Source organism: Cornus florida, unplaced genomic scaffold, assembly GCF_030987335.1.
Source record: "Cornus florida cultivar Cherokee Brave unplaced genomic scaffold, ASM3098733v1 CherokeeBrave_3.0.0_Hap2_Chr11, whole genome shotgun sequence".
NCBI classification, from domain to species: Eukaryota; Viridiplantae; Streptophyta; class Magnoliopsida; order Cornales; family Cornaceae; genus Cornus; species Cornus florida.
Window position 1 is genome coordinate 87575309 of NW_026775581.1, and position 17271 is coordinate 87592579.

General features: G+C 32.3%; 1 protein-coding gene across 1 annotated transcript; it reads left to right on the forward strand.

The window, feature by feature from the left end:
- The first annotated feature begins 14829 nt into the window (after positions 1-14829).
- On the forward strand, positions 14830-16363 carry LOC132284017 (FCS-Like Zinc finger 2-like). The gene is made up of 2 exons (XM_059786076.1): positions 14830-15333; positions 15955-16363. The coding sequence occupies exons 1-2, from the start codon at positions 15035-15037 to the stop codon at positions 16136-16138; spliced, it is 483 nt and encodes a 160-aa protein (XP_059642059.1). The 5' UTR covers positions 14830-15034; the 3' UTR covers positions 16139-16363.
- Positions 16364-17271: the final 908 nt, after the last annotated feature.

Consider the following 17271-nt stretch of genomic DNA (forward strand, 5'->3'; position numbering starts at 1 on the left):
GAAAGCAACTTATGATCCGAAATATCCCACACCAATTCTTCTCTAATCAGCCAATTTGCATGATAAAGGCACTCTCTCTCTCTCTCTCTCTCTCTCACACACACACACACACACACACGCAAGAATTAGAAATAGGATACTCCCTTATCTCCCTCACACCTAACAGCTTGATATTTTCCGATAGTACTATAAAAATCCCTTCGTCCCGGTTTAAGTATCGTTATTGAGATTTGTGATATCACTTAAATTAAGATGGAAGGAGTATTAATTATTCCCCGTCTCAATTTAAGTATATCTTTTGGAAAATAGTAATTTTTAAGGACATGTAAGATATGTATTGTCTTCATAAAAAGATACAGTACTAAATTACCTTTTTAAGTTTTGAATATTTAAGTTTAAAATTTAAAACTCAAAGCACATATTAGGAAAGATGTGAAATATATTGTTTGAAAAAGTAAAATAAATAATTATTTTGGAATAAATAAAAAAAGAAAGTATGATACTTATTTTGAGCCAGATGGAATACTTTATTTTTTAATAGTTGTATTATAATACTAACAACTCACATGAACATGTGTGTTGTAATTAAATAATTTTTTCTTGTTTTTTATCATGATGCTTAAAAACAGAAATACTCCTATTACACATGAGAAGGCACGAACCTAACATGGGGCATAAGTGATAAGTATTTTTTATTTCTTTGGGAAAAAAATATAAGTAATGTTAATTGAAATATCATAGCTTTACAATAGAAAACTTTGTTGATCACAAAATTATACATTGCAGATAAGTTATAATTAATTGTATATTACCAAATGTACTTAAAAAAATCATTAAATTCTAAATGTCAACCCTTACACATGACAATCACTTAATGTAACTTAATAGTATCTCTAGTATCTTCTGGGTGCGTGAATTTTTTGAAGGAAAAAAAAAAAAAAAAACTCTTACACACTCATCAGAGACAAACTACTAAAATCAACAAAAATTGGCATGATATTAATTATTGTATTTATTTGTGGGCCTAATATTGCACCTAAAAAAATAATTTTACTTTCTAAGAAATCAAGGTCTGCACATGCTATGCTTAGCTTTTGCAAGTCCTAATAAACAATGGAAAAGAGATGTCACGAATCACAAAAGCACATGAGCCTAGATTTCACCAATATATATATAGCTAATTGATAGCGTTTGCTACACACAACTATAAAATAATTAAGTAACAAACACGTGTGCCAGTTTCCTCCAAACGTGTGTGATCCTATTGATTGCACGAATCTTAGAAAATTAAAATACATAACAAAATAAAATAAAATATTAATAACTTAAGTACTTTTTAATCTACTCCTATTTGATTTGTTTTTATATTAGTGAAAACAAAAGCAAAGTGCTTTGGATGCCGCCTGAAAGAGAGCTACAAGCTTACAAATAAAGAAAAGAATTTCATATATTAAAAGAAAAAGTTATAAAAAGGTTAAAAGAAAAAGAATAAAAAAAAGAAGCATAGAATCAAAGAGGTTTCACGTTCCAAAGACATGCCGGGTCATTGGGAACCACACGTGTAGTAATGATATTGATCCACGTATATATACTTGGTCCCCCATATGTTAAATTAAAATTATAGTGAGTGTGGAAAAGTGATACATGTTTGCTGGTGTGCTCCTCACCTCATTTTATTGCCCCCACTGAAATTTTTATTTTATTTTTTTGCTATTATATTTCTATAAAATTATAAAATTGCCTCCACTAAAATTATAAAAAAAAATACACTATTGCCCTCACAGGCTGCCCCTCTTACATAATTTTCTGAGTTCTATATGCACGGACCCGAAGTTCTCCCTCTCATCTTTAAGGATGAAATGTTATACCATTGAGCCAAATTTTATTTGACATTTCATGAGCATGTTATCCCATAAATATTACTCACTTATATTTCCTTTATAAAAATTTTCATTCTTGTTTACTCGTACATTTAGGTTAAAATAAGAATCGCAATTCTAGTAACAACACTTTTTTCTTTTCCTCCGTGTGAATATACTGAGTTGTCCTAATTAAATTTTTATGCTTACATGCAGGGATGGCAACGGGGCCGGGTTTGGGCGGATGTACCCTCCCCTGCCCCAGCAACAGTTTAAAAACTCCGTCCCCGTCCCCGCCCAAAACCGTAAAAACTGGGGGACTTTCCACCCCATCCCCGCCTCCGTTTAACATTTTTACCCTCGCAATTACCCGCCCCGCCCCGTTTAAGATCATAATTTATTTATTGTTAAAATAGATTTACTCTTTTTTTTCCATCATCTTCAATTCTTCACCATTACAACTTTCCTTCTAATCAAATTTATTTGTTACTTTAATATTGTTATATAGGTAAAATAATAATGCTCGTGAAATCTGTATACTAAAGAAATAAAGGTACTTAAATAATTTGCCTGTCTAAATGGGACGGGGCAGGGCAACCTGCCCTCGCCACAGCACCAAACTCGCGCGGATTTTTATTACGTCAAATCATTCCAGCCCAAATAAGCTAGACGATCCCCCAAAACCGCTAAAAACAGGGCGGTGCAAGTAGGGCTGCAAATGAGCCGAGCTCTAGCTTGGTTCGGCTCAAGCTCCATTATAGAAATCAGCCTCTTAATCTTTTACATCTCTGCAAATCCCTCAGCTCTTCGATCACATTACAGAGGATGGAATCAGTTTCTCAATCATCGGGTAAAATCCTTTTTCTTATCTAATTCTTCCTAAGCACTCTAGCCCCAAAGTATTTTTCATCCTCTTATAACTCCATGAAGAGAAGAAGGAAAAAAATGGTTATCGAGATAAAGAACATGAATCTGAGAAGGACGGATTGAGATTAATAAAAATGGTTAAGAGAGGGAGATAGTAATAACCTTGTAGTAGTTGTTATTGGAGTAAGATTTTCACATCGGTCGCTAGTAGAGTAGCTGCCAACCTGAATCTGAGATGGATGGATTAAGAGATCTCCTATGGCTGCCGTCTTCAATAAGAGTTAGGAACTTAGGGTTTCTTTTATTTTGTTATAGTTAATTGGTTATAACATGTGTAATCCAACGGGCTATGATAAATTGTATAGGTTATGGGGTTTATTAGCTTGTGGGCTTCAAGAATGGATATAGTTTAATTTTATAAAACTAAACTACTACATAGACCTCTAAAAACTTTTAAGTGTTTGGGCTAAATTTTAATAGCAAAAATTGAAATGTAGGCCTTATTAACTAAACGAGCCTAATCACGAGCTTGGCAAGCCGAGCTCATCATTGCTCAAGCTCGGATCGTTTATTAAACGAGCCTGAAAAATGAGCCCGAGCTCGGTTCGTTTACTAAACGAACGAGCCCGAGCCGAGTTTTTAACAAGCCCAGCTCGAGCTGTTTGTGAACACCTCAATTCATTTGCAGCCCTAGATGCGAGGCAGGTCAAATTGCCATCCCTACTTACATGGGTTGTCACTTAAAAATTAATTTTCAAAAACCCATAAAACTGTTTTCAGGAAATTATAAATGACAAGTTCAATGAAAACAAACTTTTTTTAAACTAAGTTTTTAGAAAACACTTCTTAGAAATTGTCCACTAAATAGATTTTAATACAATTTTGAAGTTTTTAAAAAATTTTTAAAAAAAAGGAAAACCCTTCTTAGTAAATTGAACCAAGCAGGCTTTATTTTTAAAATTTCTCTTGATCTTCAAACTTCACTCATCCACATTTAGATTTAACATTTTGCTTAAATTATATTTTCATCATTTTGTTTAGTTTTAAGAAAATAATTTTTTTGCCATTCTTGATTCGTTGCTTCAATTTGGGTATTATGAAAATATATTTTGTGTAAAAAATTATACTTGAAATTTCGATAAAATAGTTCCAAAAATTCCTCTCAAGGTTTTTCCTTTTCCTCGTATTCATTTGGAATGTCCCTGGGCTGAGAAAGTCTTTCGTGCACCAAAAGTATTATGTTATCCATGTCGTCAATTAATTGTATTAATTTTGTCACATAAGAAATATTGTATTTATTTTAATAAGTCCTATCACTACTTAACACCTTTAATTATATATTGGAATTGCAAGGGTTCAATAAATAATTGAAAATTAGTGAAAAAAATAAAAAATAAAAAAAAAACCTTCAAACTTTCATTTATTTTAATGTGACAATAAAAACTCATCCTTTATCTCTTTCCATCTTTTATTAGGGAAAATATCCCCGCTTTTCACGTCCTCTATTGTAACAGGGATCATTTGTCACACATCGGATTCGGATGAAAAAGTAAATGGATATAAATGAATAGATATGCAGCATTACCGAACAGCTTAAACTTTTGGGTAAATGGGCAAGCACCCGCCCATTACAGTTGGTATCGGAGTTAGACCCAATCTTTAATCCGATGCCACACCAAGTGTCAGAGTGAGTTACCCCGGATAGATAGGGTGGCCCGACCGCAACGAAAGCGTTGTGAGTTAGAGTGGGGGAGAATGTAACAAGGGTTATTTGTCTCACATTAGATACGGATGGAAAAATAATTAGATATAAATAGATAAGTATGTAGCATTACCCAACAAGTAAAATTTTTAGGTAAATGAGTAAGCGCCCACCCGTTACATCTATCCAGTTGATTTTTATAAGGTTATAATATTTTGAAGGTACTTATATTTTGGTATTGAAACTTTTTACTTTCTCTATTCTAAAAAAAAAAAAGTTTCTTTTTTGAAATTTAACTTTTTAAGAAAATAATTTTTAGTGTTTTTTATTATATTGAAAATGAGTGAATTGCCAAATTTATTCATGGTGGGTTCTTAGTGATGTGATGGTTTATTTTGTATAAATTCAATACATGAAGGTTAAAATGATAATATTATAAAAAATAATATATTAACTTTTCAAATGGAACACTTATTTTGTGACAGTTAAAAATAAAAAGGTGAAAATATTTTTTTGAAAAGATTTATTGAACTCAACTCAATCAAATATTTTGAAAAAATTGAGCCATATGTGTACTGTGGAATTATGTTTTTAAATATTATAATTGTATATTAAAAAAAAAAAAAAAAAAAAAATTTGTGCAAGGAAGATGACAAAAGGAAAAGAAGCAAACCAGGCTGCCAACAACTATGACAAGTTGAAAAACAATGTGTAACACTCATTGTGGCCCACATTTCACAATCTGTTCCAACAAACCCATGAACCGTTATTATCCCCAATTACAAAATGGAAGACAACATTATTATATTTTTGTATTTGTCCGTTTCAAAAAGCAATGCCATAGGGTATATATGTCATTATATATACCTAATATGTGTCTTATAGTGCACATCTTTAAAACTTTCTATGAAATGTAAGTTAAAAATTATATTCAAATATTGAAAAAACAATAGATTGTTTCTTTAAATTATTTTTCTTTTGAACGTGAGGAATCTATCTAAAAATGTTTTTATTTTTATTTTTTTATAACTCTGAAATCCATTGAAAACTAAAAACAACAAAAAAAAAAAAAAAAAAGCCATATTTTCATAATGAAAAATTATATTGGCACTCCGCTTTGGTAATGACAGATTCACACTCACATGTTTCTTAAAAAACGAAATGACAAAATAGTCCTTCAAAAGCAATATTACATAATACATAACAGTCTACAATATGTACTACCTATACAGTATACTTCATTTCTTAGGGGGTAATCGTGTCATTCAATTATTAAGAAATCAAAGTGGTATGAAATAAAACAGAAGTTAAGTTGGAGTATCACTTCATTCACTGGGTTTTTTAAAACAAAAAAAACAAAATTATGCTAATCACACTAAAAAACAATGCAAAAAAATCTAAAGATAATATCTACATACCTAAAACTAGGAATGGCAAAATCTCCATACTCGAGGAGTCCCCACCCCATCCCGCCCTGTTTATGGCAAGTTTGGGGCATTTATGTAAATGGGAAGGGGATGGATGGGGATTGTATTTGAAACTCTGGCGGGGGATGGGGCGGGAGCGGAGAAGGGTAACCCCACCCCACCCCGTTTATAGTGTATTTTTACAAAATTGTTCTTGCATATTATAAAATATTACTAAATTACATAACTATATATATAATATATTCACTTCTGAAAGTGAAACAATATATCTATTCCCTCGCAGCATAGAGAAAAAATATAGTCGTTGTGCATCAAACATCTGATCATGTTTTAAATTATTAAAATTATGCTGAAGTTTTATTAAATTATTAGGTTGAAAAATATTATGATTGTTTTGATTTTGTTGAAGATAAATTGAAATTTAAAAAATGTTATGCGAGGCGGGGCCGGGGCGGGAACGGGGGCTAATGTGGCAGGACGGGGCGGGGAGGGGGTTGAAAATTAAACGGGTATGGGGGCGGGGATGGAGGTAAAAAATTTGACCAAGGATGGGGATGGGGAATGAGATCCCCGCCCCTATGCCATCCCTACCTAAAACTCTAATCGAAATCTCCACACGACAGTTTCCATCCCTTTGATGAAGTTTTAAAATTCCTTAACTAAAGACTTCAATTGGAATTTTAGGGACAATAATTATTACTCTACCAAAAATTTAACCCTAGATATATTAAATTATTAACCCTTTGGAAGAATGTCATTTTATGGCAGCACAATAAGAATAAGTAAGTGATTGTCAATTCAAAGATAAAAACATTTCATGAGGATCGAATCGCATTTTAAGGCACTTTTCTTTCTCTTTCTGTCTATTTTATTAATCATCCAAAACCGAATTAGCCCGTGTTGTCTTGTGCCATCGTGATGAATTACAAGCATGGTTTGCAATATTGGTCACAGTTGCGGTGTAACGAATTCGAACAAAATCAGTGTAAATTAGTCGATACAAATCGCGTATCGAACTTGAAAAAGGATCCCGTATCGGACGATACGACGAATCATAATTACCTGTAGGCATTGTCCAACCATAATCTCTAGTATATCTGTATACTATAGTCGCTTTGAGGCTAAAAGAGTAAACTAACCGGACCATAGTACCAAACCATGTCATTTCATTCAATCAATCTCTAGTTGATGAGTTGGGAATCTCAGATCTAATTGAAATAAAGTAATGGGTAAAGTACAGATAAATCTCCCTCGACTTGTAACCATTTTTCAATAAATCTCCTTATCTAATTTTTTTTCCAAAGAATTCCCTCAACTATCTAAAAGGGCTAAAAGAGTTAATATTTGGACCAAAATGCCATTTTATTTAAATCTTAATTTTTCCGAACTTAAAAAATCCATATCTCACTAACCGTATATTTAAATATTACAAATAATATATGCACAGAAAGCTTATAAAACAAAGATTTCAGAAATATAAGATTTGTTTAACAAAATTTCATAACCAGAGAGAAATAGACAATCTAAATTTGCATGAAAAGGTGTATTTGAATCAATCAAGTGAAATAAAGTTAGTGAGTCTAACGGTAAATGCCTCAACTTGTGTATGGATTCCAAGTCATACAGAATGAGAGCAAATGGGAGGGCAGAGTGTGAAAGTGAAAGCGGTAAATTTAATTTACAAAAAACTAAGAACAAAAATAAAATTACGCCCAAAATATGAAAGCGACACTCATTTATAAAAATTATACGACATTGCATTAGCCTAGTAATTACTATACCAGTTCCAAGTACTAGGAGGAGCCAAATTACTAGCCCAAGAACTTGTACATTGTTAACTTGATATGGGGTTACCAAAAAGAGTGACAAATTAGGCAAATTATTGGCTTTTGGCATGAGCTCTAGCCCCAAGGTCACATCAGATATAGTGCTGGCCTAGTCCATTATTGGTTTATCTAAGTTAATTTAGCTCCCCTACACTGATCACTAATGCCTATTTTAAAAATAAAAGGTTAAATGGGCTAGGTGTTCAAATGTACTCGCAATAAATATTAAAAATAAAGATAATGGGTCACTTGGTTTAAAAATTAAATTAAAAATAAAAAAACTTACAACTCAAACACTTAGGGTCTGTTTAATTTATAATTCTAAAAATAATTTTCTCAAAATAATTTTTTTTAATAATTGAGTTTTCAAAAAATTAAAATAAACATAATTTATTTGTACAATTTTTAATTTTATTTTTTTTAAAAACAGAAAACTATTCTAGAGTTAAAAACCAAACAGACCATTAACTTTCTTTTAAAAAAAAGAGATAACCAAATTAGTGGTACTTACTAATTATTTCTAGAACGTTCAATAATTATTAAGCTAAGCTTAACAAGTTAGATTCAAAATATAATCATCCGACGTGTGTGAGTGATTAAAAGCCAACTTTGAATAGCTCACTTCCGAGTATATTATAGTCATCATATTCAATACTCCTAGCTGATTTACTTGCTATCTAATTATTAATTTCCACGAGTTTGTTTTTAAAATCAAGAAAACATGAAACCAAAGAAGTGTCAACATTTATAAAACAAAGAAACTGTAGTATACATGAACGTGTGATTTTGACCTTTTCTTTCCACACACGGTAATTAAAAAACATTGTTAAAAAAATAAAAAACAGAGACTGTATCGATGTTTCTAGGACAAATATTTTCCTGGTAGAAAATTAAATAAAAAGACAAAATGGTTTTAATATTTCAGTTGCACTCTATTTAATTTTTTTTTTTTAAATAACATAATTACTTTGAAAAACACATTCAACCTCAACTAGTATTTCTTAAAAGTATTTTAATACTCCACTATTGAAGAATAATTCCATTATTTCATTTATTATAATATTTAAATGGAGGAAAGTGAACTTTAAATATCACCACTAAAAAAACATGCAAAAGTTACTCTAATTTGGAATTTTTTTTTTTGATTCATGGTAGAAAATAACAAGAACAGTAATGATGATAGATGAGCATTGTGTTTGGCAATCTCAACATTTATTCAGATCCAACGGACAAGACGGAGGGGAGATGATAGAGGTGAGCAGGACTGCATCATCGCTGGGGCAATTGATTGGCAGTGAATGACGGGTTATAGATTTTGTCCCGTTCCCTGTCACGTGACACTACAACCGTCTAATTAGATGCTGGCGGTGGTACTAGGTGGTAAGTCTACACGTGTACTGTAGGAACGGGCAGGCTTTTATCCTGTACTTGCTGCCCGATATTCAGGGGCAGGGGTAGTGGGTGGGGGAACAAAAACCTCGGAACATGGGCGTGAGCCATAATAAAACTATATAGGCCGACTTCATGATTGTTATCGTAAGTTCATTTTCTTTAATTTTAAAGATAAGCTCTACAATACCATAGGTAGGGTAGAGTATTCATTCGTTGAATCATTCATTCTGCAGTCTTACAGTTACAATTGGTCATATATCTCTATAATAACATATAAATGAGTGAGTATATAATATTAATTATTAATTTAAGTTTTTTTAATAAATAGGTAAACGATTATTCGTTATATTTAATATCAAGACCAGTTTGGATATGTAGCACTATCTAAGAATTTGAGTTTTTTAATAAATAAATAAGCGTTCATCTATTATAATTAATATCGAAACTAATTTTTGATCCAATACCACTCCAAGTGTCCCGCCCGAAAGGCGTCCGAATAAATCATCCTAAATAAGCATGGTGGCCCGACCACAATACTCTTAGGTCAAAAATCCGTAACAGAGGTATAATGTGTAGTCACTAGTAAGTATGTATAAATCAGCCGTATAATGTGTAGCTATTGGTAAATATATACTCTCTTTGTCTCTCTTTTGTTGTTTCTTTTGTAAATTATGAGTCATAATTTACGAAGCAAATAACAAAAAAAAAAAAGAGGACGACGATAGTATAAATGAGGAGGCACCGTGGTAATGATAATCAAGGGTAATTTATACAAACTTCCCTTATGGTTTGTCATAATTACAGGCGGCACCTTTCCTGTTCCGAAAATTACGCGAACCTCCTCTACTTTTGAAAATATCCTACACCGACCACCCTTCTGTACATTAGCTACTATTTTTTATAAAATGCCGAAAATACCCTTTCCTACCCTTATGTGTGTGTATGTGTGTGTGTGATTACAGTCGACTCATCCCTACCCTTTCAATTTCTAAAAACTAGAGAAAGTTTGGTGAAAAGGGTTGTTGTCTCCGAGCTTGGATTTGGAAAATCGGTGAAGAATTTTCCTGGAAAGTTGGGTTTTTTATTTTCAGGAAAAAATAGAAGGGAAGGGCGAAGATGTGGGGATTTGGGGGAAGGTACCGTTGGGGAAGAAAATCTAATCTGTTGGGTTTATGTTGCTCTTGATTTTTTGGGTTTGATTGATTTTTATTGACTGAGCAAAAAATCGCCTTCTAGTTTTGTTTCACATATCATGCCCACCTCAACCACTGCCGCAGACAGGAAGAATTTTTTATTATTATTATTATTTTTTTAATCATACACTTTATGGAACATCATTGATGGTTGAAAGTTGGGGTCTTCCATGTGCTGGATGACACACTGAGCTGCCATTTTCTAATTTTCTGGAATATACAGAGGATTACCATGCTAATAGAACTCACTAATCTGGGATTGTCACCACAATATATATATATATATATATATATATATTATTAAGATTGAAATTCAACAATAGCATATTGTGCTGCTTTAATAGCTTTGCCAATGGTATATTTCGCAACTTGAACAATTTTACTTGGTGGTACATGGAAAATTGTTCTTTTATATGACCTTTTTATATATTTTTTTAGTTTCGTGATAAATAATGAAAGTGAAGTTGAGAACGAGATATATATTAGATTTCAATCAATGAGGATTATTTGGAGACATCGGCAAGTTGTGCTTGTCGCCGGAGAGGAGATTGGTCAGATTGTTGTGCCGGTGAAGTTGTTGCCAGAAAGGACATTGGTCAGATTGTTGTGCCAGTGAAGTTGTTGCCGGAAAGGAGATTGGTCAGATTGTTGTGCCCGTGAAGTTGTTGCCGGAAAGGAGATTGGTCAGATTTGTTGTGCCGGTGAAGTTGTTGTCGGAGAAGATTTAGATTGGAAAAATCGGAAGGAATCTGACCGGAAAAGTGGTTGGCATGAAGATTGAAGGTTGAGGACTCGGAGCTAAGTCAATTTTCTGATTGTGTTGGGTGAAGAACGGATCAAACCGCATATGGGTTTAGCTTGTTGGGCAGGTTTGTTGAATCTATGAGCAATTCCCAATTGTCTTGCTTGAGAATGGTTCAGATTTCACCAATTGTGACCTCATTCAGAGCAAAATGGCAAGAATTGAGAAAGAATTCACCCTCTTGTTGACAGTCTCGGAAAGGCACGACATATATATCAGATGTGTATATATATATACATAGGGTATTTCCTTTTTCTTTTTCTTTTTTTTTTCATAATTCATATAGGGTATTTTAGTAATTTAAAATAACAATTTGAGGGCACTTTAGTAATTTTGACAGATTTTCGTTAGTGTATTTAATTGTCCGTCACACATAAAAGAGGTCCATATAAGATATTTTTAAAAATAAAAAAAATTCGCGTAATTTTTAAAATAAAAAAGTATTATTTATAATTATAACAGATTATAAGGGAGATCCTTATAAATTACCCGATAATCAATGGGCACGAAGGACTTATGAGTCCACATTTCGATGGTTGTTTTTGGGGCTTGGGGCCCACCGAACTTGGAACTTTAAAGGTAGAGAATAAAACGACAAATGAGTCCGGCAAAAAGTTAGGGGTATGGGTGACGTCAGCAGTGCTGTCTCGTTGTGGTTAGGCTCAACTCTCAAGTTAGCAGGAGTTAAAAACTGGTGGGTCGCGGAACTGTGCATGCGTTACACGTACCCGTGCGGTGATAGATGAGTTGACGTGCATTTAAAGCGCGTGTGCTTCACGCTCTAAAAACATATGCACATTAACTCAATGTGGGGGTACTACGGATATTTACTCTATTCTTTTATCAAACGGGAGGTGAATAGTTAAAAATAATTGTTATCAAATAAATTAAAAATTATTTTAATTGTAAAAATACCTCTCTATAATATATCATTTAAAATTTACTTTTTTATTAGAATAATTGTTTGACAATTTTGGCGAAAATATATATTTTTAATTAATCAGGCCTTAATCCAAGCTTAATGATAAAAAATTATCAATTAAAGTTTGAATTTTAAAAAACAAAAATAAAAAGTCGTATGTACAATGTTATCAAAGATGTCGACAGACGACACCATCATTAATCAGAAAGAAAACTTAAAATGAAATAAAAAATAAAAAAATAACTACTGTCACAATAATGAATTTCGATTAAACACTATTTATGATTGATCATGACATATTAAAGTGAGAGCATCTTTTTGATAAACTTATTTTTCTTAGAGACCTATTTATTTTTTATTTTTTGAAAGTACAAAGAGACTATTTTTTTGCCCACAAAGAAACCCGGGTCTCAACTTTTATTTAGTGTGCAATTTTTATTTATTTTTTTGCACAACATTTATTCAATGAAATTAATATATGAGACAAGAAATTCTTTTATTTGTAAAATATATTAATTTTTGTGTAAGTAAAATTAATAACAACAACTTATGTAAATAAACTTTATTTGATTAAAAAACAATTTTTTTATTTTTAGTTTAAAAAAAAAACCTCTCTGTTGTCATTTGTCAATTATAATGCCACTTATGAGAAAATGCTACAAATGTATGTAAACTTTTTGCACAAACTTGGAATGGCATTTTCAAACTTGAATTCAAGGTAGTACATTGTTGGCATTATAATTGACAAATTAGTGAGTATTCTAGGATGTCGACACCATCACTCATAAAAATAAAAAAATAAATAAATAAAATTTAAAATAAAATAAAATAAAATGAGTAACTATAGTCACAATCAATGAATTTCGATTAAATAGTATTTGTGATTTGATTATGACATATTAAAGTGAGAGCATCTTTTTGGTAAACTTATCCTTTTAAGAGTAATTTTTTTTTTTTTTCGAAAGTACAAAGAGACTATTTTTTTGTTCACAAAGAAACCCGTGTCTCAACTTTTAGTTAGTGTGCCATTTTTATTTATTTTTTTGCACAACATTTATTCAATAAAATCAATATATGAGACAAGAAATAATTTTATTTGTAAAATATTTTAAATTTTGTGTAAGTAAAATTAATAACAACAACTCATGTAAATAAACTTTATTTGATGAAAAAACAATTTATTTAAAATATAAAAAAAAAACGTCTGTTGTCAATTATAATGCCACTTATGAAAAAATGCTAGAAATATATGTAAACCTGTACACAAACTTGGGATGGCATTTTCAAATTTAAATTTAAGATAGTACATTGTTGGTATTCGAAACTCAGTATATATATATATATTTTTGTTTAATAGGGAATTAAACAAAATAAGCTAAAAAAATTAATTTTGAAAACAAAATTTACATTTATTGGCTATTTATTTCTATTGACAGCTGGCAGTGCAAGAGTGTTATTTCCACTTACTATTGGGGAGGAGCTAAAGTATCCCACCCAATAGGCAGATAGAGAGGACTTGGAGGCCAGAGTGTAGTGTGGACTGGAGGAGGTGGTGGTATAGGACGGTGACATGGTGAAAGCGACGCGCAACGAATGAGCGTGGGGGTCGTTTTCACCAATAGAATATTGACGTTACAACTTTGCCCTTTAAACAAAAAGAAGCATCTCATGTGCAGTTAGGTCGAAAGTGGCCTTCTGGGTCCGAGAACTGCTATCGAGGACCAACCCCCTACAAGCATAATTTTCTAATTCACTCCCCTCCCTTTTCAACTATACTACATTAATGCCATCCTTAGTATAGCCCAACTCTTTATTCATAGCAGTGGGCAAACAAATCGAGTTTTATTATTTTTTTTAAAAAATAATTTTAAAATAATCAAGTTATTTATAAATAATTTTAATTAATTTTATTAGTTTTTTAATTTGTTAAGTAAGTGAGTCGAACTGGAATAAATAGTTTCAATTCTAAGACCCACACAAAATTCAATGTTAATTTGTAACCGTGTCAAAATATTCATATAAATTAGCTTAAAATTATAAATTGTCAAAATACTTTATTCTTACCTAATTTCATATAAATTGGGTTGGTCAAATGAATTAATTTTATTTTTATTACTGTCTCTTACCTTATTTCATTTCTAGTGTGCATTCATAGGTTTCTAGTGTAGCTGTCCAACCCATCACCTTATTTTCTTACTAATAGATGCCACTTCAAAAAAAAAAAAAAAAAGACTTTCTTATATTTTTATTAGTTAATTTATTTTTATTAATCACTCCAGTTCACAATTAGTAAAATAAGGTATGGGTAAAACAGAGTACATGATATTCACCAATATAATTCGAATTTTTCTTAAAAAGTGCGTTTATTATCTTACTATATGATGTAATATATAATATATAAAATGTTTAAAGCATGCATCATACAATTTAATTAAAAAAATCAAGTAATATTCATTAAGTTGAAAACTTATACGTGTATACTCATAGTATGAATATTGGAAATTTTATTTTTTATTTTAATAAAATAATTAAATGTAATGTAAGCTTTTAAAAAAAGAAATTATGTAAGTGCGTGAAGTAACTTTTTTCTGCTTTAAAACATGCAGCATATAATTTAATTAAACAAAATCAAGTATTATTCGTTAAGTTGAAGACTTACAAGTGTATTATTGCGTATAATACGTGTTTTTTCTAATTATGGCACTAAATATAGCATACATTGTTGGCAAATGCGTGTAAGTTTGTAGTTACGTATTAGTCTTCCGAAACAAGAGAGATGCAAGTATTCTCGGGCCCTCCGCCAATAGATTCACTTGCACGGGTTCCCCAACTCCCGCCGTGGTTTATACTTCCAATACACACCACTTTCTCTCTCTAGCTTTCTCTCTCCTCTCCCATATCTCTCTCTAGCTTTCTCTCTCATCTCTCACCACCAACCCCTTTATAGCCACCACCACTTTCCTCCCTCCCTCCTCACTCTCTCCTCTATCTCTCTCTCTCTCTCTCTCTCTCTCTCGAAAAAGCACATAAAATAACACACATTCATGGACACGACAGCCACAAGAAGGCCCTGTTTCATCGAAGAAGACGATGGTCTAGCCTCTCTTGCAGACATGGAAGCTGGTTTCTCGGGAAACAATCACTTTTTCTTCTCCAGGCCTCTCTATCACAGTACAGCTTCTTCGCAAAGAAAAAGTATTCTGAGAAGTCTATCCTTCTCTTCTCCGAGATCTGGAAGGTTCTTTAATGGCAGATTCGAAGAACACCACCAACCCCATTTCTTAGAAGCCTGTTCTCTCTGTAAGAAACCTCTTGGTGATAACAGAGACATCTTCATGTACAGGTTAGCAATCCATGTTTTAATTTTAAAACCCAGTTTTTAGTTTGCCTTGTTTTGATCGGATTGTCAATTTCCCGGGAAAGTTCTGTTGAGTTGCAAAAAAAAATCTAATTTTGGTGAAAAAATACTTGTTTTCTGTTTTGCTAGGTAGTTTTGCACTAAACGCAGGGAGAACTAACTGTTTGTCATTAAATAAAGGACACATAAGAATACGTCATAAAAAAGCAATACTTAAAAATTACCTTTCGATTTTCCATTGTCTCTGTTTGGCTGCCAAGAAATTTGAGGAAAGGAAAATAAAACATTGACATTTCTGTGTGTTTTTGGCTTCCGGAAAAAAAAAAAATACAAAATGATCTGAATCAAAATGATTGCTTCCAGAAGGACTTTTATTTATTTATTAAATTATTTTTTTTCCTTCCTCTGGTTTTAAGGCTAAAAACTTTTGTTCTCTTTTCCCACTTTTTCTCAGAAACCAAACACCGTTTTTTTTATAAAAAAAATCTTTGGGGTAATGGATTACTAAACCTAAATGGGTTTAATGCATTTTTCTTTATTCATTCAAACAATATCAGTGTGTGTCATAACTGACTGTAATTTTTTTATACTGTTGTGATTTTGCAGAGGGGACACACCATTCTGTAGTGAAGAGTGCAGACAAAAACAGATCGAGAAAGATGAAGCCGAAGAGAAGAATCGAAGCCTGTCTTCATCCATGAAAGCCTCCAGGAAAGAACAGAAAAAATCCACCTCTCCAAACAAAGCCCAAGACTACTCTTTTCGTACAAGCACAGTGGCAGCTGCTTAATCAATTCCATCCACCAAAGAAAAGAAAAGAAAATATAGGAAAATGCATAGAAGTGAGGGTTTCTTTCTTCTTCTTTTTTTCTTCCCTTTCCTAATATAATTTGTAAATTTTTGTATGAGGCATGTGTTGGTTGGTGTGTTCTGTTTGTGTTAGAGGCTTGGAGCCTTACAGGACTTTGTTTTTTCCTTTGTTTCCCATCTTGGTAATACAAGAGAATTTCTCACAGCGATGGATCTGTGTGTGTGTGTGTGTGTGTGTGTGTGTGAGACACAGAGAGAGGGGGGGGGGGAGGGGTGTTTGGAGGTGGTGTTAATTGTGATTGTGTGTGGGGGGTGTCTTTTTTGGTCATGGAAGTTCAAATTTGGTGAGGCCTTTCCCTGGTAAGTTGGAAGCAACTAGTGGATTTGGGAAATACTCGCTTTTGGGAAAAAGTTTCTCCTCCTTCCACTGAAATTTAATTTATAGGAATATATATTTTAGAATATGATTTTGGCAATGTTATTAGGTACTCCACTTTCCTTCTTTTTTTAAAAAAAAATGAAATTATAAACAAAGCCCTTAAATCATTTCCTACTTTTTATAATGAAATTACAAAAAAAGCCCTTAAATCACACAAAATAATTTTTATCTCTTGTCGTCTCGAAGATTTGAAATGCGTATAATTTCACATCCCTGCGAAAGCTCCTTAAATTACAAATTTATGTTTGAGTGATATTTTCGCGTAAGGTTAAAAGAATAAGAGGTTTATTAGCATACTTTTTCAAATAAGGAGTGAAAGGATTATGTAGATTATATATTAAGAGTGTTTTTTTATACTTGAACCTATATTTTGTATGCGATCATCGAAGAAGTTGGACTCATGTACGCGTATGGACATAGGGTCATAATCCTAGTACAAATATTTTGCTGTGTGTGTGTGGGGTGGGGTGGGGTGGGGTGGGGTGGGGTGGGGTCGAAGCCGATTAAGGCCGGCATGTGCCTCTCCTCACTTTGCTCAATCGCTCAATCTACTATATATAGGTACATATTTTTGGTATGTATATATATATATATACTTACATGATAATTTTAAATAGTGTCCCCCTCAAAATTTTAAATTCTTTTAATTTTCTTTTGAAAAAAAAAATTACGTA